We start from the raw sequence: 25985 nt of genomic DNA, 5'->3' as shown, positions 1-25985 counted from the left end.
CCTTAACTGACCATTTCTGTAGGACAAAATCCGAGCAGCCTACTTCACTGCACAATCTGGCTTCAGCTCACCTTTCCGATTCCCCTCCTCCCTTCCTCCCTCCCTCCTCTCTTGGCTAGGCTGCAGGCCTCTATGGTTTTTCCTGCACTCGGCTCTTGCCTGCCCCTCGCCTGTACACTGCCAGCCCTCCATATGGCATACACTTCCTCTGGCCAGCCCCATTTCATCAGCCTAGGACAGCTGTTGTTTCTGCCGGCCCAGCACTTTCTTCTTAGAACAGAACACCTCTTTTCTTCTTTAAATAATCTCTCCTCCATTCTCACTCCATGTGTTAGACTTAAATTGACATCTTCCCCTCATCTCCACGCAGGGCCAAGCATCTGGGCATGTGACGCAGACTTAGCCAAGGCACTGGCCACAGGGACAGACACATAACTCAAGCAAGGCCTATCAAAACGAAGCCCAGAGATTTTGGGGGAGATACAGGGAAGAGGCACGTGCTGGGCCAGATGGTGGGTAAGAAATGGGACCATACACCCAGCAGAGGCTATGCTGCGGCCAAACAGTGTTTGGTGACAAGCTCTATTCCCCTCTAATTCAGTCCTGGGGGCCAACTATCTCTGGTGCATCAGGATCAAGATGAAAAAGCAAAGACACAGGACAAGGAGTCAAAGTCTGTAACCCTGCTCAGCCAGTTACCAACCACATGAACTTGGGGAAATCAATTAATTAACTACTGTAGTCTCTCCTCTATTTCTCTGCATTGATCGCTGAGGAAGGCTTTCTTATCTCTCCCGGCTATTCTTTGGAACTCTGCATTCAAATTCTTTCCTTTTCTCCTTTGCTTTTCGCTTCTCTTCTTTTCACAGCTATTTGTAAGGCCTTCTCAGACAACCGTTTTGCCTTTCTCCATTTCTTTTCCATGGGGATGGTCTTGACCCTTGTCTCCTGTACAATGTCACGAACTTCTGTCCATAGTTCATCAGGCTCTCTGTCTATCAGGTCTAGTCCCTTAAATCTATTTCTCACTTCCACTGTATAGTCATATGGGATTTGATTTAGGTCATACCTGAATGGTCTAGTGGTTTTCCCTACTTTCTTCAGTTTAAGTCTGAATTTGGCAATAAGGAGTTCATGATCTGAGCCACAGTCAGCTCCCGGTCTTGTTTTTGCTGACTGTATAGAGCTTCTCCATCTTTGGCTGCAAAGAATATAATCAATCTGATTTCAGTGTTGACCATCTGGTGATGTCCATGTGTAGAGTCTTCTCTTGTGGTGTTGGAGGAGGGTGTTTGCTATGACCAGTGCGTTCTCTTGGCAAAACTCTATTAGCCTTTGCCCTGCTTCATTCCGTACTCAGAGGCCAAATTTTCCTGTTACTCCAGGTGTTTCTTGACTTCCTACTTTTGCATTCCAGTCCCCTATAATGCAAAGGACATCTTTTTTGGGTGTTAGTTCTAAAAGCTGGCTTAAAGCTTAACATTCAGAAAACTAAGATCATTGCATCTGGTCCCATCACTTCATGGGAAATAGATGGGGAGACAGTGGAAACAGTGTCAGACTTTATTTTTTGGGGCTCCAAAATCACTACAGATGGTGATTGCAGCCATGAAATTAAAAGACACTTACTCCTTGGAAGGAAAGTTATGACCAACCTAGATAGCATATTAAAAGGCAGAGACATTACTTTGCCAACAAAGGTCCATCTGGTCAAGGCTATGGTTTTTCCAGTGGTCATGTATGGATGTGAGAGTTGGACTGTGAAGACAGCTGAGTGCTGAAAAATTGATGCTTTTGAACTATGGTGTTGGAGAAGACTCTTGAGAGTTCCTTGGACTGTAAGGAGATCCAACCAGTCCATCCTAAAGGAGATCAGTCCTGGGTGTTCATTGGAACGACTGATGCTGAAGCTGAAACTCCAGTACTTTGGCCACCTCATGCAAAGAGTTGACTCATTGGAAAAGACCCTGATGCTGGGAGGGATTGGGGGTAGGAGGAGAAGGGAATGACAGAGGATGAGATGGTTGGATGGCATCACTGACTCGATGGACATGGGTTTGAGTGGACTCCGGAAGTTGGTGATAGATAGGGAGGCCTGGCGTGCTGCAATTCATAGGGTTGCAAACAGTCAGACACGAGTGAGTGACTGAATTGAAGTCTCAGTTTCCTCATCAGCAAAATATCAAACTAGGATTCGATCTGTACTAGATTTAGATCTCAAGATTTCAGCTCGGTAGTTCCACAACCTCCTTTGAAAGATGTGAACTTAGATAATGGCTACAACAAAGCCAGTCCTAACCTGTATCACTTAAAAACCACAAAAGTCTCTTTCTGAGGCTATACTGTGGTGGGTAAAATATAAATATAAGTGGTGCCACCTTTACAGAAAGAAATACAGATATGGAGGGCTTTAAAAGTTCACATCTAAGGCTCTCAAACTCCTCTTACAGGAAAAAATTATATGGAAACAATCAGAAATACAGACAAAAGTTTGTATATGAAGAATGTGTGTGTTTGTGTGTGTGTGTGTGCATGTGTTTAATATACATATATGTAGAAATAAAACCACAATGAAATCCTGGAAATACCCTAGGTAGCCAACAATTGGGAACTGGTTAAATAAGTTATAGAAGAGCGCTAACATTAAATACTAGATGGACATTTAAAAAGCATATTTGCAAACAGTTTTAGGACACGGGTAAATGTCCGTAATAAAATATTAAGCAAAGTAAAAACAACATGTAAAACTACATATACTGTACAAATACAAACATAAAACACATATGCTCAGAGATAAGAGAAGAAACAGAGATGCCTCACAAAAAGGTAACAGTGTTTTATCTCTGAGAGGAATTATAGATGACTTTTGTTTTCTTCTTTAGATATTTCTATATATCTCAATCTGTTTACAGTTACCAGGCCTTTTTTCATAATCTGAAAAACATTTCAAATTTTATATTTTAAGAGGGATTTTAAAAAATTAATTACACAATCCAAGAAAGAAAGCTGCACCCGCCCACATCTTCACCAGAGGCCTGCCCTTTCCACGATCTAGAATTCTCCTAATGGTCACACTCACTCGTGGGCCAAGTGAAAATAATGCTGAAATATCACATTATCAGAGTGGCCTTATTTTGCCAGAGTACTTTCAAATAATTGAGGAGAGGGAAATAAAATACCGCCTCCACAGACAGTTAAAATATCCACATGGTCTTCTATTCCTCTCCAAATAACCTGGATGTATTCAAATCAGCTAGGTGACACCTAAAGCCCCAGGAAAATGCGATGCAGAAATGAGCAGGCCATCACCCAAGAAAAGTAGGGCACCGTAAAGACAGCCTTTAGGGAGGCCCAATCCGGTTACACGGAGGACTGTCTCCTGGTATCACGTGAAGACTGGCAAGTCAGCTCGGTAATGCTTTTAACCAGACACCACTACAGATATGATGCTGCACTAAATAAAAATCACGCTGAATTTCCAAGTGCAAAAATATGCAAACAAAAAACATCAGAGGTGAACTTGTCTACAGAATCAAAAGGTGCTATATTCACACTCTGGAAGGACAAAGATTCTGGGTAACAGAATACACACCACACACACACCACACACACAAACAAGCATGCCTAAAACTCAGGGAGGCTTCACAGTGAACCATTTCATGGGTGTCCTTGGGTGACCCACAGACAGGAACTTCTCCACCTGTTTTAATCAACAGTCAAATTTCCAGAATTGTCCAAAACTGATAATGCCTGTGGAATGGGACGAGAGTTCGAGAATGTGTCAAACCGTGACAGTACAAAAGCAGCCAGTGACATTTAAAAGAATGAATTCATACACATGTAAAACAAACCGTGCTAAGACAGAGGTGTTATTTTAAGTACTGTTTCAATGTCAGGACTTTTAGACAAAGGCATTTAAGACATTTAGTCTAAACTAAACATAAATTAAAGCTGAGTTAGCACCCTAAATCTATCTTTAAAATAACTTACCCACTCTTAAAATCCCCTTTTCTAAACTATCATAGTAAGTGCTGTGCTTTTATTAAATGTTTACAACATGCAATGATTGAGCTGAGCATTTCACAAGCATGGTCTCCTTTTAATCCTTTCATCGTCAAAAAAGTCCCACAAAAAAAAAAAAAAAAAACAAAACAGTTTTAACACCATTTTACCAGTGACAAAACTGAAGCTCAGAATTAATTTATCTGTTCAAAATCAGAGCACCGTTGAGAGCTGGGATTCAAAGCCAGGACTGTCTGATCCCTTCATGAAGTTATGATGTTTCCCAAGTCAGTAAACAGTAGAATGACTTGCTTATATAACTAACAAGGATCAAAGCTGTAACTGCAGTAATTCCGCTGTCTGCCAACTGGACAAAAGGTGTGTGTTTTCCTAAATCAAAGCAGACTACAGCTGGCTGAAACTCCCAGAGAATCCTTTTAGGTTGTTAGTGATACCTTTTGAAAAAGAACGACAGATTCCCCCTTCCACTGTTCCACACTATCTGATGACTTCCCAGCTCAGAGTAAAACCCTACAATTGTGTTTAGGAAAGCATGTGGCACACAGGAGGCCTTCGGTAAACACATGTTTAAGGAATGATGAATTATCAGAGCCACTGTATGCTTCCTTTTCGCCTTCAAAGTGAAAGATGCTTATGTTTTCAGGGAAATAAAACACCGTGGCATTAAATAAGTTGAAGAAACAGAAAGCTTGTCTGCAGGAAAATCACTGAGCTTCAGATGAGATAACAAAAAAGGGACTCAAATGTGCCCCAATTAGAACAAAATGAACTTAAGGCTGCTTAATTCTATTAGCGCTAGAGAAGATTAAAAAGAACCTTTTAAAATGTGCTATAGGTCATTCAGTCTATTCCACCTACACATTAGTAATATAGTAAGAAAAAAGAAAAAAAAAACAGTGTAGCTGAAATTAATACAAGCTGAGTACTTATCTAACTGGGTCTTTATTTTCTCTAATTTTCTCAGTTTCCTCATTTGCAAAATGAGGTTAGACCACAAGATTTCTAAGGACCTTCTTAGCTCTGACATTCTATTAGTAAATCACAATCTCCAACTTAATTTCCAAAACTACTGAGGCAGTAATTATTTACATTGCAAAAAGTCTGATTTTAGATCACAGTTTAAAACAAATTCCAAACCCCAAATACTGGGAAGAACCTAAAGGGTCTCTCATTTGACCAACTGGACAACTCACCCAATAGCCAATTCCGATATTCCGAATCTTCCAAACGTAAGCATTTAATCTAAATATCCAGGTCTCTGTCCAAGCATGTGTAAACAGAAAGGAGCTTAGCTTTTCAAACAGCTCTGGGGAAAAGTTCTTTATCATTTTTAGGTAAAAATCTGCTTTTCTGTAAACTTCTCTAACTCTTTGGAGAAAGATGGAATAAGTGTATATATTCCTTTTCAGTAGTCAGGTTTCTCTTTAGATCACAATCCTTGCTCCTAATACTTAAAAACAATTATTCTGTCCATTAAATCTTCTTTCCTTAAACTAAAGACTAAAGTTTCTACATCTCTCCTAATATACATGATTTTCTGACCATTCACCCACCACTCAAATACTTAGCTGTCCTTTCACTGTTAATGTCTCTTTTTAAAAAGTGACACTCAGAATTGAATACACTGTCTGTTTCGGATAAAATGGCAATGCTTTTGGCATTTATTTATCAAGGAAGATAAAACCAACCTTACAGCATCATTTTAATGATTAAAAAAGATTATGAGCATAAAATCTTAGCACAATGCTTAGCATATAATAATCACTCAATAAATGACTGTTGCTGAGACTGCAGTTAACAATAAGTTACAATAATCTTTTATTAGTATGTTAGAACCAAATACCCCCAATCAAGCTGTAAGCTCTAGTTCTCACCTACATGGGAGGTTTACGTTACATATCATTAGCTGCTTTCCCTCCAAGCCAGGGTTCAGCAGAGAAATAAAGTGTTGAGGCTCAACTCAAATTGAAGATCAGTCAGAAGCCAAGATAAAGCAATTCTGAAATTAAGACAAATTAATGGCAAAGGATTTATTTAAACAGTTAATTTATACTCAAGTTTTCAGAACACAAGGATTTCATGAATCAAACAGTCCCCACTCTTTACCCCTGGATCACACCATTTAAGGAGGCGTCGCTGAGACGCGCTGAGGAAATCGTCTGGCACAGACTTGAAAAAAGTTAAGCTCTTGTCTCAGACTATCTAGAGTTCAAATCCTGGATCCACAATTTAGCTACCAGGTGCCCTGGGGCAAATTACTATACCTTTCTGGTCTCAGGTTCCCCATTCATAAAATGGGAGTCGCCACAATACATACCTATCTACCTCGGAGGGATTTGTGGGGACCAAATGAAAATGGCAATGAAGTATGTTCAGAATGGTGCTTTTCACCTTCAAAACTCTTCCTGATGTTGCTGTTATAACTACTTCTCAGACATTATCTGAAGAAGCAAATTATCCTAAATAATTTTGCTTAAATGTATTATCTCAAAGTCTCAGCCATTTTAAATTCATTTTTAAATTTTAATTGATTTTGATGTTTAATTTTTAATTGATTTTTAATTTTTAATTTTTAATTGATTTTAATTTTTTTAATTACAATTAATTGAATTTTAATAGACCCTCACCTCTGTTGTTTCGTCTGTTGCTCCATGGACTATGGCCCACCAGGCCCCTCTGCTCATGGGCTTCCCAGGTGGCACAGTAGGAAAGCATCCTGTCTGCCAATGCAGGAGGCACAAGAGATGTGGGTTTGATCCCCAGGTGGAGAAGATCCCCTGAAGGAGAAAATGGCAACCCACGCCAGTATTCTTGCTGCAAAATTCCATGGACAGAGGAGCCGGGTGGGCTACAGTCCATGGGGTCTCAAAGAGTCGGACACGACTGACACACAAGTCAGTCAGCAGGTTAGCATTTCTTGCATATTTATAATTTTCTCTTTTCCAAACATCATTTATCTAAGCATTTTAGGGTAAATTTTTTTAATTAATATAAAAAATCCCATCCTAACTTCAATATTTAGCTAGCCACAAATGCTATCTCTATAGCAAACAGTATGCTGATATTCACAGAGAATGATGAAATAAAGGTACAAACAAAACTGTACTTATTACACCAGCAACTGCTCTGCACATTAGCACTGTCCAACACAGCACCACGTGGAGCCACTTGGCACCTGAAATATGGCAGATGTGTTATGAATATAAAATGCATGTCTGATTTCTAAGACTTAGGGTAGAAAGAAGAAGAAATAATCTCCTCAATAATTTTCATATTTATTACATATTGAAATGACAATATTTTGGATAACTGGGTTAAATAAAATATATTCTTTAAATTCATTTCACCTGTTTATTTCTACTTTTTTAAGGTGGCTACTAGAAAATTTTAAATTATATACGTAAGACTCACATCGTATTTCTCCTGGGCAGCACTGATATAGATGATCCTAAGAATATGCCTCATGAAAATTAAATTCAGGACAAGATTTTTGATCTAAATTACAACATAAACTAAATGTAGAACTTAAATAAATTTTCAGTTTATATATAATTAATTTCAAACTTTTCCCCAACTTCCCTCACAAATTACCTTTGATTAGTGACTCTTCATTTCGAGAGCCATCTGAGAAGCTTTTTTATCAGCATGTGCTGAATTTAAAAGATTTCCTTTATTTTCCACAAGCTGACAAAACCTACCTCTATAACACACTTGGCAACTAACCTTCATCAGCAGAGCTAGAAGAAGCAGGGAAGTGTCCAGAGCATCAGAGAGCGGACCGCGCATGCCCACATCTGCACTGGCCACTGGGTGCCCGTGCTGGACCCAGCCTCTGGGCCGCTAAAGCACAAAAGCGGATGCTCACAGGCCCAGGAGCAAAGGGCCTCACAGTTTACATTAGACTGGGAGCCTGGTCTTCCACAGATAAAACAAATGATACTTGCCTCATTACTACCCGATTACTAAACACACACCCAGAAGCCAGTAGCCTCTCTGCAGAGATCAATGAAAATGCAAAGCCAGAAGGCAGAAGATGTATTCTGAGAATTTCCACTAGAGAGGAAGAAGAGAACAAAAACCTAAGGAAAAAAATTAAGTTCAGACGCAGTGCCTCTGATATTTTTCTACTCAAAATGAGATGCACTAGCACCATGGTCATTGCCTGGGAGTTTAATCAAAAATGCAGGATCCCAGGCCCCACCCCAAACCTAAAGAGTCAAAATCTGTCTTTCAACAGTGTCCATACTGATCTGCACAGCACACACAGAAGCCACTACCAATCCACATAAGAGCCGGAGACCTTGTCTCCTTGAATGCTTACTGTTTATCGCCCATCTGTGGCCCTGTGGTTGTTATCTGTAAACACAGGGCCATTGTGTATTCAATGACTATTTTGTTGACTAAATATATTCTTGGAACACCCAGGGGATTCCATACCTGCTCAAAGGATGCAGGGAAACCTGTGTCTGAGATAAAATCGGGAGAGCAGTGAAACATCACTACTCACTTATCTGGATGGCCAAAATCCAGAACACTGACAACACCAAATGCTAATGAGGCTATGGAGCAACAGGAACTCTCGTTCACTGCTGACGGGAATGCAGAATGTCACTTCGGAAGACAGTCCGGCAGTTTTCTTAAAAACTAAACATTCTCTAACCAAACAATCCAGCAATCCACACAATGCTCCTTGGTATTTATGTCCACACAAAAACCTACACAGGGATGTATACAGCAGCTTCGTCCATAAATGCCAAAACCTGGAAACAACCACAGTGTCCTGGATGAGTGGACACATCTATTTGGGTACATTGAACAATGGCATATTATTCAGCGCTGAAAAGAAATGAGCACTCAAACCATGAAGAGACATGTGACGTGAAAGTGCCAGTTGCTCAGTCGTGTCCAACTCTTTGCTGCCCCATGGACTATACAGTTCATGGAATTCTCCAGGCCAGAATACTGGAGTGGGTCGCAATTCCCTTCTCCAGGGGATCTTTCCCACCCAGGGAAAGGACCCAGGTCTCCCGCATTGCAGGCGGATTCTTCACCAGCTGTGCCAGCAGGGAAGCCCAGAGGAACCTAAATGTGTATCACGAAGTGAAAGAAGGCAAAATCTGAAGGAGGCAGACACTGCATGATGCCAACCAAATGACACTCCGGAAAAGGCCAAACCATGGAGATGGGAAAAAGATCAGTGGTTGCCAGAGGCTGGGGTAACGGGAGGGATGGACAGGTGGAACAGCGGGCTCTTTGAGGCAGTGAAAACATTCTACTGTTATGAAGGGTACATGTCATTATACATTTTCCAAACCCAAGAATGCACGACGCCAGGAGTGAGCCCGAACGTTAACTGTGGACTTGGGGTGATCGTGTGTCAGTGTGGGTTCATCACTGGTGACAAGTGTGCCCCAGGATGGGGATGTTGGTAATGGGGAGGCCATGCACGTGTGGGGGCTGAAGGCACGTGGGAAATCTCTGTGCCTTCCTCTCAGTTTTGCTGTGAACCTAAAACTGCTCTTTAAAAAACTGAAGTCTAAAAAACATGTCAGCAGTTACTGAAGTGTGTGGGCAGAGTGCACCTCACGCCTACGCTCACTGGTGCACAACTAGGAACTCCCTGAGGCTGAAAAAGAAGAACAGACACTATCCATACAAAAAACAAAAAATGTATTTAAGGACTAGAAAAAGGTTTGATTTTTGATGGAGATGGGAAGATAACTTTGTATGTTGAAAATACAGACTATATTAACAAACATTGGTGTTTACAATAGTAAGCCAAATGATTTTAGCCATTCTAAATTAAACCAGAGTTAATTTTTGCTCCTTAGAAGAAAAGCCTGCTCCTTGGAAATAAAGCTATGACCAACCTAGACAGCATATTAAAAAGCAGAGACATTACTTTGCCAACAAAGGTCCATTTAGCCAAAGCAATGGTTTTTACAGTAGTCGTGTGGATGTAAGAGCTGGACTGTGAAGAAAAGAATTGATGCTTTTGAACTGTGGTGTTGAAGGAGACTCTTGAGAGTCCCCTGGACTGCAGGGAGATCAAACCAGTCCATCCTAAAAGAAATCAGTCCTGAATATTCATTGGAAGGACTGATGCTGAAACCCTAAAACTGGCCACCTGATGCGAAGAACTGACTCATTGGAAAAGACCCTGATGCTGGGAAAGATTGAAGATGGAAGGAGAAGGGGACGACAGAGGATGAGATGGTTGGATGGATGGCATCACCGGCTCGATGGACATGAGTTTGAGCAATCTGGGAATTAGTGATGGACAGGGAAGCTTGAAGTGCTGCAGTCTATGGGGTCGCAAAGAGTCGGACATGACTAAGCAACTGAACTGACTGATTTTGGATAAGAATTATGCTACTACATGAAAGATCATTCCTTTCTTCCTCTTCACTGTTTTTCTGTCAAATATGCTGCTACTTTCCCCATTTTAAAACCTTTCTTGGCCTCATTTTTCCCTTCAGCTGTGTTTAATCACCTTCCCTTTACAAGAATCTTGAAACATTTGTCACAGTTGATGTTTCCATTTCCTACTCCTGTTGTCTCCTGATTCCTCACCATCAATTGTAGGTCCCCAAGACTCCACCACAACTGCCTCTGTCAAGCTTACCGACTACCTCCCATTACTAAATCCCCAAGTCAGTTCTTGACCTTGACTGACACTGTACTCCCCTCTTCCGTATCTGACTCATCCTCCTTGAAACAGCTTCTTCACTTGGCTCCCAAGACACAGTTCTCCTCTGATCCCATCAGCAGCTTTTTCTCGTTCCCCTTTACTGGTCCCATCTCATCACCCCAGCCTAAGTGCAGAAGTAGCCCAGGTTCTTGGGCCTGAACCTCTTTTCTATCTACACTCACTCCCTTATGGGTTTCAACCAGTTTCATCCATTTCATACATTCTGAGCTCTCCCAAATGTTTATCTCTAGCCCAGACCTCTCCTCTGAAATCCAGACTAGCATCACTGCTGCCCGCTGGCCATCTCCAAAACTGAGCTCCTGGTCTTTCCCTCCAAATCAGCTTCTCCCTACCCCAGTTCACCTAACTCCATGCTTCAAGCAGTGGAGGCCAAAACGTGGCAAATCATCACTGGCTCCTCTCACTCACATCTCGTATCCGGTCAATCAGGAAATCTTTCACATGCTATCTCCAAAACAAACCACGCTGGTCCAAGCCGTCACCATCGCTCACCTAGATTACTACAGCAGCCTAACTGCTTTGCCTAACACGTAGATCTAATCTCATGAGACACAATAGCAGCGCATCCTCTTAAAAGATAAGCCAGATCCGTTCTGTGAAATCCTCCACCAGCTCCTCTGCTCACTGTAACAAGCAGCCCGTGCAACAGCCGACAGGACCAGGGGCCTTACAGGAATTGATGTCTGCTCTCCTCCCTGCCTACTTCACTCCTGCCACTCTAGTTTTGCAAGTTCCCAGAAGGTGGGAAACATGCCTAGGCTTCAAGACTAGCACCTGCTGGCCTCTCCTCCCCCGAAGACAGTCACATGACTCCCTTCACCTTTTTCAGGCCTTCATCCCAAGTCACCACAGGGAGGCCATTCTTGACCATCCTACTTAAAAATTCCACTTCCTCCCAATTCCTAACCTCCCTCCTCTGCTTTATTTTTCCCCAAATTACCACACACACATACACACACGATCTGTCTCACCCTGCAAGAATATGAATTTTTGGTCTACTCTGTTGACCACAGTATCCTCAGAAATGAAAATAATGCGTGGCAATAGGAAGCACCCAATGTTTGTTCAATGAATATGTGAATGAATGAAACACAACAGTAATACAGAGCTGCATATGATCTAGGATAGTATATCTTGTAGCCTTATAAAAGAGCTTTATTTTTTTTCCCATTTATTTTTATTAGTTGCAGGCTAATTACTTTACAATATTATAGTGGTTTTTGCCATACATTAACATGAATCAGCCATGGATTTACATGTGTTCCCCATCCTGAACCCCCCTCCCAAAAGGGGCTTTATTTTAATAGGGCATTTTGTATGCATAGACATATTCAGATACTGTAGAAAAAACAAAGCTGCTGAGACTTGGTAATTAACTTAACCTTATACAAAACCCGAATAACTGTAAAGAAACAGTTCTCTAAACTGAGAGATAGTCTAAAACACTCTCATATACAAACTCTACCTCTTGCTTCACCAGAACACACCGAAAGATGGATCTCAACAAGTACACCCTTCCTGAAGCAGGTGAAAGTCACCAGGCCAATGTAGTGGACTTTGATTTCTTTAAGTGAGAGAGAAACCATGACACAAAGTACAAAGCACTTCATGTTTTAATGATGTATAAAATCTGGGTGTAACCTGTTTTCAGCGAACCTCTGCACTTGGGTATGAGACAGAAAACAGTTTTGCTGTTATTATACTGTACTTTAGTAATGTGTTAATTGCTCAGTCGGGTCTGACTCTTTGCAACCTCATGAATTGTAGCCTGCCACGCTCCTCTGTCCATGGGATTTCCCAGGCAGGAATACTGGAGTAGGCTACCATTTCCTTCTCCAGGGAATCTTCCTGACCCAGGGATCAAACTCATATCTCCCATATTGCAGGCAGACTTTTTACTCCATGAGCCACGGGGGAAGCCCATGCTTTGATGATGCATCACTTAATAGATAGATACTGGTGGGTCATATTTTTATAAACCACAGTTTAAAAGTACGTAAAAGTTTCTTCCAGGTAAAAGGAAAAAAATAATTTCAAAATAATTTAGATGCAGAAATAAATTATTCATGAGTTTAGTAAGTCTGTATACAAATAGAAGTGGTATGAGGCTGATAAAAGCCAAAAATGAGTCTAAAACAAAATGGAGAGTGTCCTAATTTCTCTCCCTAATCAATTCTCACATCCTCCATCAGGTCTGCCTTTGCTTCTAAACTTACATATACAGCTGTGGCTCTCTCCACCCTTCACTTAGCCAACTCGGATGCCCAGGCACCTGTAAAACATCCCCGATGAAACCTGTTACAACTCGGTGCTCACGGTTAGTGACTGAGGCTTTGGCAAGCTTCTGAAATTCTGCTCCCATCACTGAGCTGATGGTTACCAAGAATCAACCGTGTTTGTTTCCAAACTGATTTGGAAGCATATGAAAAAGCAGAGACATTACTTTGCTGACAAAGGTCCATCTAGTCAAAGCTATGGTTTTTCCAGTAGTCATGTATGGATGTGAGAGTTAGACCATAAAGAAAGCTGAGCACCAAAGAATTGATGCTTTTGAACTGTGGTGTTGAAGAAGACTCTTGAGAGTCCCTTGGACTGCAAAGAGATCAAACCAGTCAATCGTAAAGGAAATCACTCCTGAATATTCACTGGAAGGACTGAAGCTGAAGCTCCAATAGTTTGGCCACCTGATGAAAAGAACTGACTTCTTAGAAAAGACCTTGATGCTGGGAAAGACTGAAGACAGGAGGAGAAGGGGACAACAAAGGATGAGATAGTTGGATGGCCTCACTGACTCGATGGACATGAGTTTGAATAAGCTCCAGGAGTTGGTGATGGACAAGGAAGCCTGGTGTGCTGCAGTCCATGGGGTCACAAAGAGTCAGACATGACTAAGCAACTGAGCTGAATTGAACCAAATTGATTTACGCCAATATTGTGTAATCTAATTAAATAGTATGTAAAACAATTATATATGTGTATAACAAGGAAGAGTTGTTTCCACAAAAGCTAAATTTCTAAAAAGCTGGAGAAATAAGACATTCAATGACCATAAGAGAATTCTACCAAAAAATGGTTTATTTTTCAATTACTTTTACTAAATAGAGGAATAGGGCTTCCCAGGTGGTGCTAGTAGTAAAGAACCAGCCGGCCAGTGCAGGAGACATAAGAGACCGTGGGGTCGATCCCTGGGTTGGAAGGATCCCCTGGAGAAGGGCATAGCAACCCACTCCAATATTCTTACCTGGAGAATCCCACAGACAGAGAAACCTGGGAGGCTACGGTCCATAGTGTCACACAGAATCGGACAGGACTGAAGCAACTTAGCAAGCATGCATACCAAGAAATTATTACCATTATCCTTTTAATCCTCCTGTGAACTCTTCTGATATATAATTATATTATAAATTAAAACATTTTTTAACTAATCACAGATATATTTATTTTAGTAGAGTTTCTAAAATATTGACCTTAACTACTCTAAAGCTATCAAGTTCTTTTAAATATATAAATATCTTGTATACAAATAAAATTAAATTAAAAATATACAAGTATTTTTAAAGTAAATATATCTTTACTTAAGCTCCAGCTTTAGAATATTATGCTGTATTTTATTAGATTTCTTTTCCCCAAATAGAACTCATCAACACAGAAGACAGTCAACTGACATACAAGCCACACAAGGAAGGTAGAAAGAAATGAGTCAAGAATGAAAAACAAATATGATGAAATCAAAAGAATGAATGAATCAGGTCCCTGAGACCGTTAATAATCACACCACGCAGACCAAGTCCACACCTTTAATCTACTTCTATCAAACGTGTCTGCCAAAAGGGAAAGACCTGTGTGAGGAAATTCATTTACACACTGCTCTCATTTTCTGCGCCCTAGGCTGTTATTTGCAAGAAACTGTCATAAAAGTCACAGCTGGAGCACTAAATGCAGCCCATGAACGCTGTCAGCAAAGTGGGGAAAATTCCATCTACCCAAAGCAGGAGATGCAACAAGACCATACAGCGAAGCAAACAGTGATCGGGTCAGAAACCTGCCAACTCCGGAAATTCTACTCCACCACGTGACCAGGGTCAGTATCAGAGCACCTCTTCTATCCATACATTCCTGAAAGGTTCTTAGGCTTAGCAATTCAATCTCCCGTGGTGTTTAACTCATTCATTGAACAAACATTTATTGAGTGACTACCATGGGCCAAAGCACCATTCAAAGTGCCAGAATTTTTCTCTTGGCTGCCACGCTGCATTATCTACAGGCAATCACAATATAGGGAACAAGAAAGACCAGTTTTACCTTTTAACACCTGTGTGATTTTAAGAACGAAGATAATTCCACCTCGCAGCCAGGTAAGGACAATATAACCTACCGTCCAGGTCACATCTATTGTCCACTTACTGCTTTTCCACAGGCACTAAGCTCTGCTCAAGCGTTACTAAGGCCACAGTCTAACCACACCCTGCCTCTCACTAGGTGACCTAGGCATGGGAGTCTCCCCAGCCCCCGGATAAACACAGCCAGCCCAACCCCACAGTCATCAAATCCTTTAGGAGACCCTGACCACCCATGCAAAACAAGCAAAGTGTAATGATTATGTAAAATTCGATCTAGGGCTTCCCAGGTGGCTCAGTGGTAAAGAATCTGCCTGCCAAGCAGGAGACGCTGAGTTCAATCCCTGGGTTGGGAAGATCCCCTGGAGGAGGGCATGGCAACTCACTCCAGTATTCTTGCCTGGAGAACCCCATGGACAGAGGAGCCTAGTGGACTACAATCCATGGGGTCACAAAAGAGTTGGACACGAGTTAGCGACTAAACAACAACAAACTTTGATATATTTTTCTTTCCATGACTTTTTCTCCCCCCTGGGTTTTATGGAGATATGTATGGCTGTGGGAGGCTGTGGGAGGCTGTGACACAGAGTCACAATACGACCCAGCAATTGCACTCCTAGCTACATAGCCCGGAGAAATGGAAGCATACATCCCCACAAAAACTTGTATGTGAACGTTCACAGCAACATTATTCCTAAAAGCCAAAGGAGGGGAGGGACCACTATCTGATAAATAAATAAAACATGTTCTGGCTATTTATTTGAATATCACTCAGCAAGGAAATGGGAACACATCTTAAAGAGGAGGAAAAGGGGAGGGTGGTTGCAACCCTATGACTTGAAAGTATCTGTGAAGCTAGTTTAAATTTTGATAATGGAACCATCTCTACTCTGAGAGAGGAAGGGAAGAGAATGTGGCTTGCGCTGGATCAAGATCAGTAAGCAAAGCAGTCAGACAGGCTGGATCAGCTCTTCCAGAATCACCCTCAGTGAGGGATGTTTGCCACCGGGGACCACACCCGCTGAAGAGTCTAATTAAGTTCTAGGGGCAACCACTAAAAGGTCCTGATTATCACCAGCTTAAATCAGAGTTTCTCAAGTGTCCCGACCTTAATCACCTGGGGTGATTATGAAAAGGAACGCCTCAGAACTAAGGAACCAGATCTGCAGGCAGAATCTAAAACCGGGTGACTCTTGTGATAGATGAGTTTGGGAACCACTATTCAGACCATAAAATGACAGGACCTAAAGAGACCAAGAGCAGTCTTCTAGGCAGGGTGTCCTTTTCCTTTCAAGCAATTCTCTAATCAAAGAGGAAAGCACCATTTTCTGTACATAAAAGACTCCAAAGAAACAACTTTCAAAATTTCCTTTCAATATACTTAAAGGTCTCAAATCCTGAGCTTTACTTCTCCCTTAAGTAGCTTAGACAAAAGTTAAATCCATCCCTTTTTCCAACCAGAAACCCCAAAAGAATGATATTCGTTACACAAATCACTTTACAAATTAGTGTGCTGATGGACTGCAGCAAATATGTGAGGACCTAAAGTGTGTTAGGCCTACCCAAGCTTAAGATAAAGAACTCACTTACTTCAAAGGACAGGAACAAGAAAATAAAAAGACAGCCCACAGAAGGGGGAAGATATTTGCAAAGCATATACCTGACAAGAGACTTGCATCCAGAATATATGAAGAACTTTTTTACAATAACAAAAAAGACAAACCGATTTTTAAAAGGGCAAAGGATCAGAATAGACATTTTTCAAAGAAAGATATGCAAATGGCCAAAAAGCATACGAAAAGATGCTCAACAACATTAGTGAAATAAAACATGAGGAAATACCACTTAAAACCCACTAAGATGGCTAAAGTCAGAAAGACAAGAAATAACACGTGTGGAGAAAGGGGGATTCTAGGAGTCTGCTGATAGAAATGTAAAGTGGTGCAGCCCCCATGAAAAACAGTTCGGTGATTCCTCCAAGGGTCAAACACAGAGTCACAATACGACCCAGCAATTGCACTCCTAGCTACATAGCCCGGAGAAATGGAAGCATACATCCCCACAAAAACTTGTGTGTGAACATTCACAGCAACATTATTCCTAAAAGCCAAAGGAGGGGAGGGACCACTATCTGATAAATAAATAAAACATGTTCTGGCTATTTATTTGACTATCACTCAGCAATAAAAAGGAAAGAAGTGCTGATACATGCTACAGCATGACTGAGCACTGAAAACATTTTGCTAAATGAAAGAAGCCAGTCACAAACAGCCAAATACTGTGTGGTTCCATATGTATGATATGTGCACAAGACGCAGATCCATTCAGATAGAAAATAGGACAGTGATCCCTGGGTCAGGGGATGGGGGCACCAGGGAGATTACAGGGCAACAGCTAATGGATTCCAAGTTTGTTTGGAGTGATTAATATACTCTAAAGTTGACTAAGCATGAATGCACAACTCCTGTGAAGGTACTGAAAATCAATGAACATATACTTTAGATAGGTGAGTTGTGCGGCATGTGAATTTTATCTCAATATGATTGTTTTTAAGTTAAAAAGAGAATCCCATTTAACCTCCATGAGCCTCAAACACATCCTCTGAAAATGGGGATACCACCTAGCTTACAATATTGTAAATATATAAGAAGATGTAAATCCACATACACAGACACACAAACACACCCCCCACTTCACAGCGTCTGGCACAATGTGTGTTATTCTGTCTCCTCCTCCTATCCCCACATTTTTGCAGTGTTACTCCTTTTTATCACTGTGTTTTCACCACAAGTTAGAAAACTCAAAATAATCATGTATTCCAACAGAAGCCTAACCTTGAGAATCCTCTCATGATTTCACACCTGCTATTATGCTCAAGGCTACCTCCCACATGCCTGACCCTGGAGAAACCCCAGCATCTATAAATGTGGCTATCTACCTCCTAGACTGAAAAGTATTTGGGGATCAAAAAGTAAGAATTTTTTTCATTTTCTCTAGCCTATGGTCTGAAACACCTCTAGTCACAATGCAGTTTTAAAGCTAGGCACACTCCTTGCATGCTATACAAGAATCTCTCCTACTCAGCTTTATCTACTTTGAAAACCTACTGGACCTCCAAGATAGCTTTGAGGTCCCAGGAAAGACCTTAGCCACTTGGATATTCAGCACTACCCACCCAGAGATGGACTGTGATGCTACGCAGGTTCAAAGAGGGCTGGGAGCTATGCAACTATCCACAGCTTGCAACAAAGAGGTCAAAGGCAGTGCTCTCGGTATCTCTGTTCCGTTCTCAAACAACTCACAACCAGCTCTTGGATGTATATAATAGTGAATCTCAGTCAGGCACTCATTTTTCTATTTGATCAAAACCCTTTCCTCCATCTTGCTGAGGACTGTCAACTGCACGCTACCTGTTACACAATTTGTTCTTTTTTTAAAGAATAGTTCCTACTGCTGAATACATTTTTCTTCTCATTTCCGGTGCTTCTGTCTTCACTTTCATTTACACTAAAATCCCATGCCTCCGTACATTCTCCCTGCTTTGGTGCCCATCAGACACAATGGGGTAAACACGCACAGAAGTAAAAGCTTAGCAAAGCCCAGTCAGGAAACATACCATAAGCAACCAGACAGTCAAGTGGGAGATGCCCAGGACAACACGGCCACCGCGTAAAGCATTTCTGCTCTACAGACGCCGTCCCAATACATTAGCCACGAGTCACAGGAGGCTACTTAAGTTCACGGAAATTAAATAAAATTTAAAATGCAGTTCCTAAATCTCACTAGCCAAATTTCAAATGCTCTCAGTGGCGACAGGCAGCTACTGACTGCCGTATGAGACAGCAAGGATATAAACGAGTATTTCCGTCACAGCAGAAAGTCGTGTTGAACAATACTGATTTGGAGGCAACTCACTGATTCTAAGAGAGGATTCTATGAAAGAGTTCTTAAATACAGTCGTTTCAATATTTACAGGCTGTGAGGTTTGACACTCAGATATATGGCCCTGTTAACCGCTAAATGTTCCTGGCACGTTTTCTTAGTGGTCAGTAGACAAGGCTTTTTGGAGCCCAACAAAGAGCTTGGCACATGGTAAGTATCAATACTTAATATCTGCTGCATGCATGAATGAATGAACAGCATATTAATATCTATATTTCAGTTTCTGCCATGCTATACTTACAGATGCTCGTGGAAAACAATGGGATTTTTTTTTCTCCACGGAAGATTTTTATGGGGAGAAATAAGCATCAGGAGATAAGGTAGCAGCTCATGGACCCTTTGGAGCCAACAGAAATAAGCTGAGGGATGACCCTGGTGGTCCACTGGCTAAGGATTCGCCTTCTGATGCAAGGGGTGTGGATTCGATCCCTGATCAAGGGGCTGAGATCCCACACGCCTCGTGGTCAAAAAAACCAAACATTAAAAAGAAGAAGAAGCAAAGAAATGAAGCTGAAAAGCATAAACATCTATCTGTCCAAAGGGAACTTTGATATTCAAGTGAAAAGTTTCAGACCCAAGGACACATCTTGCTTCTTCAAACACTCACTACTTGTGGCTTTTAGAGGCACGAAGGTCCAGTTGGAGACCAAGCTCTGGAAGATCACACAAACTGCTGCCCTTTCTCAGTATTTTCCCAATATAATTTTGCGAGAAAATAATATAATCACAAAGGCAGCAATCATCCAATTACATTGTCTGTGCCACTGACTGTTAGGCCCAGATTTCCCCTTCCGTCAGAGTCCTGTGACTCAATCCGTGCTACTGTGCTTATCAAATAACTTCTTGGAAAATAAGAATTGTTGAAAAATGAAATTCAAAACAGCCTGTAAGTTATCATACGCAGAGAAAAGCAGTTCCACTGGTCCTTAACTAATAATCACGTGGAGGCCAAACAAAAGGAACCACAGCTCCGTCTATTTAAACGTTTCCACTTTCATTGTCCACAGACTGAAGCGCCATAGGAAGAGTCGACCCGCTTCATTTCTCTAAGTCGCTTTTTCTCAGCAAAGGTCTGGGCGCAGAAGGCAGGAGAAGCGGGGCGCAGAAGGCAGGAGAAGCGGGGAGCAGCTGCACATGACCTTCTTATGGCTGACCTCGGCTCAGCACCCCCACCCTCCTCCTATTGTTTCAGACCTAATCCCAGCTCACTAGAAGAAAAAAACAAGGGAAAGCAGACTGATACTCACAGGTACAGAAAAGTCTAGGTCACGTCTATCATGTGACGTAACTGTAAGTTAAAATGGGTGAGCTTTACATTCAATTTTAAATGGTGAATCTGCTTTATTTGAATTCCAATTAAGTACTTATAACTATATGGAATTCCTTACATGATCCTTTTAGTATCCTTTTAGACACTCTATGTGTTTTTGAAGGAAAAATACACAATTTCCATCTCTTGAGCCAAACAACAATCCTGCTCCCACTATTTAAGCCAATAGACATATAAAATAATGCTTGCTGACAAATTAGTCATCCAATTTCAGATTCCAAGACCCAGAGAATCTAAATATGAGAGCCAAAATCCTGCAACACACAATGCTAACATAGCAGCAGAGTGGCGGTTAAGAACACTCGACTGCCAAGTTTAAACCTCAGCTCTGCCGCTTATTTAACTGTGTTACTGGAGTTCTCCAGACTTCAGACTGGAGGTAATGACAGTACTGACCACATGGGGCTGTCATGGGGACTAGAGGTAACCTGTGTTAAAACAGGCAACTAGATCTCAATAAACATTAGCTGTGATTGTAACAACGCATCATGCTTGAAAATATCGCGTAAAATAAGCATTTTCCCAAAAGTCAGGCCATCATTTGAAACTCAAAGGCAAATGCTGCTTCTCAGACAACCCACATGAAACTACTATGTAAGAAAAGAGCCTCCAGCTCAGGTCAAAGTGTTCATTTTCCCACTTACCCTAACCTCAAAGATAAACTTCCCATACTGTCCATCAACATGTACAAACTACTCTGACTTATCTGCTGGTCTGTGACCAGGGAAAAGCGAGTTTCAAACTATTAATAATAGATGGCTGTTCCCAGTTACACGAGCCAGGAAAAATGAGCAGTCAGCTACGGCCAGAGCCTGGTGCTCCCATGAAGGCAGGGGAGAGAAGCTGGCGACTACCTTCCTTACGTCACAGGTGTCCCCAAGAGAGAAAGCACCCCGCCACCCCTGTGTCCTGGAGTGTCAACAAAATCCTGTCCGCTGGCACCAACAGGGCCCAGTTAGTTGACCTTCTAGGCACAGTGGAAAACAAGGACTGCGGGGACACGTGCTGTTTTATACAAATAAGATAGCAGAAGTAAAGATTCATTATTAGCATTGGGAATTAACACCTTATTTTCGAATGAGGCATGGGAATCCAGTAAAGGAGCTTAAGAATAACTTCACTACATGTTGGAAGTATCTTTCCTCTCTTCCTCTCCACACCACCCCACTCTGCAAAGTGCGACAGCAGTTCACATTATCACTACAACCACTACATCCAACACTATTTAAACTGGAGTATATGAAAAACATCTTTGGAAGATGGACATATAACTCAGAAACACAGAAAGGTACAAAGGGACACACACTCACACACAAAAAAATGCTACTGCTAAAATTCTTTCCAGCAAATCTCTGGAACTGCAAGAAAGAAAGAAAGTGAAGTCTCTCAGTTGTGTCCGACTATTTGCGACCCCATGGACTGTAGCCCACCAGGCTCCTCCCTCCACGGGATTCTCCAGGCAAGAGTACTGGAGTGGGTTGCCATTTCCTTCTCCAGGGGATCTTCCCAACTCAGGGATCGAACCAGGGTCTCCCACATTCCAGGCAGACACTTTAACCTCTGAGCCACCAGAGAAGCCCCTGAAACTGCAAAGAACATCACAAAACACACAAGCTGCCCAGGCAGGGATTCCAGGAACAAATGCTTTAGGCCATTTCACCTGAATGGATCGTGCACCACCCGACACCAAGGTTCGGCTGATTTAACTGTGAAAGAACTCCAGAAGAGCTGAGTAGCAGCACTCAACACGGAAACGCCTCCACTTTTGGCAAAGGGCAGCCAAGGACCCCTCTGCCTGATCACAACCGCACAGTGCGTGCGTGCTAAGTCGCGTCAGTTGTGTCCGATTCTTTGCGATGCTACAGACTGTAGCCCACCAGACTGCTCTGTCCGTGGGATTCCCCAGGCAAGAATCCTGGAGTGGGTTTCCACGACTGCACAGGGGGAATCACAGAACCCCTGAGAACCACAGAAGCAGCAGTGACGGGAGGTGAGACTGGACCCCAAGGTCTATAAGCCTCAATCACATGTTCAGGTGAGGTGGCCTTTGGTCACCACCTGATCACTAGATTATTTCTCAGACTGTCTAAACTTCAGTCATGTCTGAATTCATTTCTAAAAATTGAGAAGGATCACCATCCATTACTCACCTCCTAACCCAACCCAAATCCAAAGAAATAATCTTTTCGGAATTGCCAAATGAATGACAACATCACCTCAGATAAACCTCAAACAAACCAGTCTGGAGGCCAAAGTACATACATATTTTAACATTCACATGGTTTTTGCCTCCGCACTCCTTAACCAAGACTGGGATTAATCCATTACCACACTGGAGTCTAACTTTATGAATGATGTCAGATGACTCCAGAATTTCCAAAGGCGGGCTGGGGGAAATCAACTCTAAAAGGAGTAATGCCTTGGACACTTTTTTTAATATAATGCCAGGCTAAATCCCACTCATATTTTCCATCATGGCCAGCAAACAGATAAATACCAAGGTTTTAGAAAGTGAATAGAGCCATTGATGGAAAGTTTCTCTGAATTTTTCTCTTTCAATGAGCTAATTTACTGTCTTATATTATTTTTATTTCCAAATTCCCAAGGTATCTCACTTTTATAAGGGCTGGTATTTAATTAAAAGCAAAATTTAACCTCTTAATACAACGTAGATAGCAAAGCATGTATTATTCTTTGGTCATTAATGAAATGAACAGTGTCAACAAAACCTTCTATAAAGCCAGCAGTTACTCAGATTTGCAAATAAAGCTTCTTACACTTGCATTTTTAAAACAACATTCAATTGTGGAATTTCGCCTTAAAATATCTCCCCCATTTAATGACCAGGATGAGTGTTGATTCGTTCACAGAACTGAGAGATGTTCAGAGGTGAAGCTGAGAGTACATCACTGAATAAGGAATGCATGTACATGTTTAGGCATGAAACCATAAAATGCTGGGGCTGGAAGGCTCTGAGAAAGCATCTATCTACCCAATCCTCTTATCCTACAAAGGAGGAAATTTCAGCTCCAGAGGTTAAACGATGTGCCCTAGACAGAGGCTGAAACTCACCATGTTAGTGACAAAATCTACCAGCCAGGTGTCTAAGTAATTTTCACCAAACCCACTCTGCTTCATTTAGCACGAAGTGTATATTAATGAAGTATCTGACAAAGAATCTCATAGATTTGTGATATGATTCGTGAGTGGATATAGAAAGATCTAGAAGGACAGAGCTTCTAAAAATTGTCTGGGAAGGTGTTCCATTTGTTTTGCTTTACTGTGTTGTTTCTGTTGAGCATGCTGTGCTAAGTGGTGAGGACGAAATCAACGACTTTTTAAAAGAATATCCCTTGATACTCCCTTGTGATCTTCCCTTGTGAATACTCTAAGGAAAGATGGTCAAGTATTTCTTGGAAGAAGCCAGAGAGCGCATCTGCTCCCCTCCTGTGAGGAGCATCCTTTCGCCCCCACCCGACCCTCCCCTTCAAGGCCCACCCAGAGCTGCTAGCAGAGGCCGTCCAGGCCCTCGGCTCCTAGAACCAAGCCTTCCTCCGGTTTCCTCCACATCTCCGCCCAAGCCTCCCGTCCTAGAAAGCAAGCTCCCTGACAGTAGAGAGCCAGTCGCGCTCACTCGGCTACCAGGCTCTGCAAAATCCTTTGCAGATACCCAGGTACAGCTCTTGAATGGAAGCGTGTGCTGCCAGCATCTGTCCCACGGAGGGGCATTTTTCAGACCTCCTCTTCCCTACAGCAGTGCCTGGACCCACTCAGGAGTGAGTCCGGCGTGGAAACCCCCGTGTCCGTGGAAGGCGGACCGACAGACCACACATTTACCCCCAAGGGCCCCCGACAGCACTCTAAACCCCTGTCCTCCGAGCGGAGCCTGGATCTCTCACGTCTCGCAGCATCATCTGCCGGAGCTCCCGGCACGAACCTGCGAGCAAAGTTAAAAGCGAGGAAAACCGGAGGGCCGCGACGCCTTTCGAGGCTCGGAACCCGCCCCCGTCCCGCGCCGACCGCGGCTGGGATCCCCGCAACCCAGGCGATCCAGAGCGCCCCGCGCTCCGCCGACCGGCTCCTCCGGCTTCCCGCGCCGCCCCGACCCCGCGGCTGGAGAGCGAGGCTCGGCGTGAAGCCCCCGAGCCGTCACCCCACAAGCGAGCCTCCCGGCCCCTCACAAAGAGGGGCAGAAAGGAAGCCGTTCCCGGGACCCAGCCGCCACGAAGCACCGCCGGCCCGACGGCCGCCCGCCTCCCGCCGCCCGCCCGCCGGATCGAGCCTCACCGCGGCGTCTCTTGCTTCCATCTCCCATCGCCCGCCGAGCCGCCGGAGCCGCGGGCGCCACGGCTAGAGGTCGGGCGACCGGCGCGCTCTTTGTCGCGCTCCCGGGACGCCGGCGGGCGGCGGGCGGCGGGCGGCGGGCGAAGAGCGCGCTCCCTGGCGGAGGCTGCGGCCCGTCAGCGGCCGGGGGATGGCGGGGGGGGGGGGGGGGGGGGGGGGGGGGGGGGGGGGGGCGGGGGGGGGGGGGGGGGGGGGGCGGGGGGTGGGGAGGTGGGCGGGGCCCGGGGAGGGGCAGCCCGGCGGGCGGCGGGAAGGGATAGGGGTGCGGGAAGGGGTGGGGTGCGGCGAGGTGGGCGGGGCCCCGGGAGGGGCAGCCCGGCGGGAGGCGGGAAGGGATTAGAGGTGTGCGGAGGCTGGCGGTGTCCGGAGAGAAGGGGGGAAGGGGGGAGGGGGAGGAAGCGGGAGCGGGAAGAGAGGGGGCCGGGCCGGGCCCCGCGCGGCGCTCGCGGTCGTCGGCCTCCAGCGGAAGCCTGCCTGTTGCTTCGCCGTCTCTCTGAGGAAAGCGAGCGGCGCTTCCGACGGAGCTTCCTGTCAGGAGGCGCCGTGAGGGGAGCCGCGAAGGGGGCGGCGTCTAGCACGATCCGGTGGCTAGCGCCGACGCGCCCCCTCTGGGTCGGAGCCGCCCGGCGGGGGCCCTCGGGGGTCCGTGTGGGGCGTTGCTCGCCGACGACCCGCCGACCCTTTCCGAGTCCGGTCCCTCGAGGCGGATCCCGCGCTCGGGCCACGGAGGTCGGGTCTCCGGCCGTGCCGCCCCGAATGGGAGCCTGCCGGGGCATCCCGGCCTAAACTGCAGCTTCCTACCGGAGTGCCGCAGGCCGAGGCCCTTTTTCCTCTTCCCCTCAAGCCTTGAGCGGCAGAGACCGCTCTGGGAAAGAGGGGTGCGGACCTAAACCCCTGTGCGAGGTCTGTTACCTGCAAAGACCACGCTCAGCTCCTGAATAGAAACCCGCGCGGTCGGCGGCTCCGTGCTCCCTAAGAGTCTTAGGGCTTTAAAGTCTGGCTTCAGCGGTGGTAGAAGATGCGCAAAGAAAGGGAAATGACTAAGGTGGCCAAGCTGTGAGTCGGACTCGGAGGATCAGGTTCTTTGGTGGCCCGAAGAGCCCGCTCACCAGGTCAGGGTGCAGGGTGCCCCTGCGTCCCCTACTTTGCCTCACCCCTTCCACAGTGGCACCCACCAGCGGAACCAGAATGAGGGGGTGCATGCATTTATACAGATCCATTCCAGCGTCTGAAAATGATCTTAGCCCATGCTCCCCTGCCAGGGCAGAAGTTTGATCAGATGTGTAGGTTCCGCCTG

At 44.0% G+C, this 25985-nt stretch overlaps 1 protein-coding gene across 13 annotated transcripts in view; it reads right to left on the bottom strand.

Annotated features, from left to right (window-relative positions):
* The window catches only part of PSD3 (pleckstrin and Sec7 domain containing 3), a 470822-nt gene that overhangs the window by 380193 nt on the left and 64644 nt on the right, over window positions 1-25985 (bottom strand). The window contains exon 1 of one of the 13 annotated variants that reach the window (XM_020875137.2): window positions 24632-24723. The exons of 11 other annotated variants lie outside the window; for them this stretch is intronic. In XM_020875137.2, coding sequence (XP_020730796.2) covers window positions 24632-24652 — 21 coding nt within the window. In that variant the 5' untranslated portion in view covers window positions 24653-24723. Of the gene's footprint in view, window positions 1-24631; window positions 24724-25985 lie in introns of those variants that run through there. One more of the 13 variants, XM_070459796.1, reaches the window with a different exon arrangement.

This window comes from Odocoileus virginianus, chromosome 32 (assembly GCF_023699985.2).
Source record: "Odocoileus virginianus isolate 20LAN1187 ecotype Illinois chromosome 32, Ovbor_1.2, whole genome shotgun sequence".
Lineage (NCBI taxonomy): Eukaryota > Metazoa > Chordata > Mammalia > Artiodactyla > Cervidae > Odocoileus > Odocoileus virginianus.
Note: the sequence above shows the minus strand (reverse complement) of the source record. Positions and strands in the feature narration are given on the sequence as shown.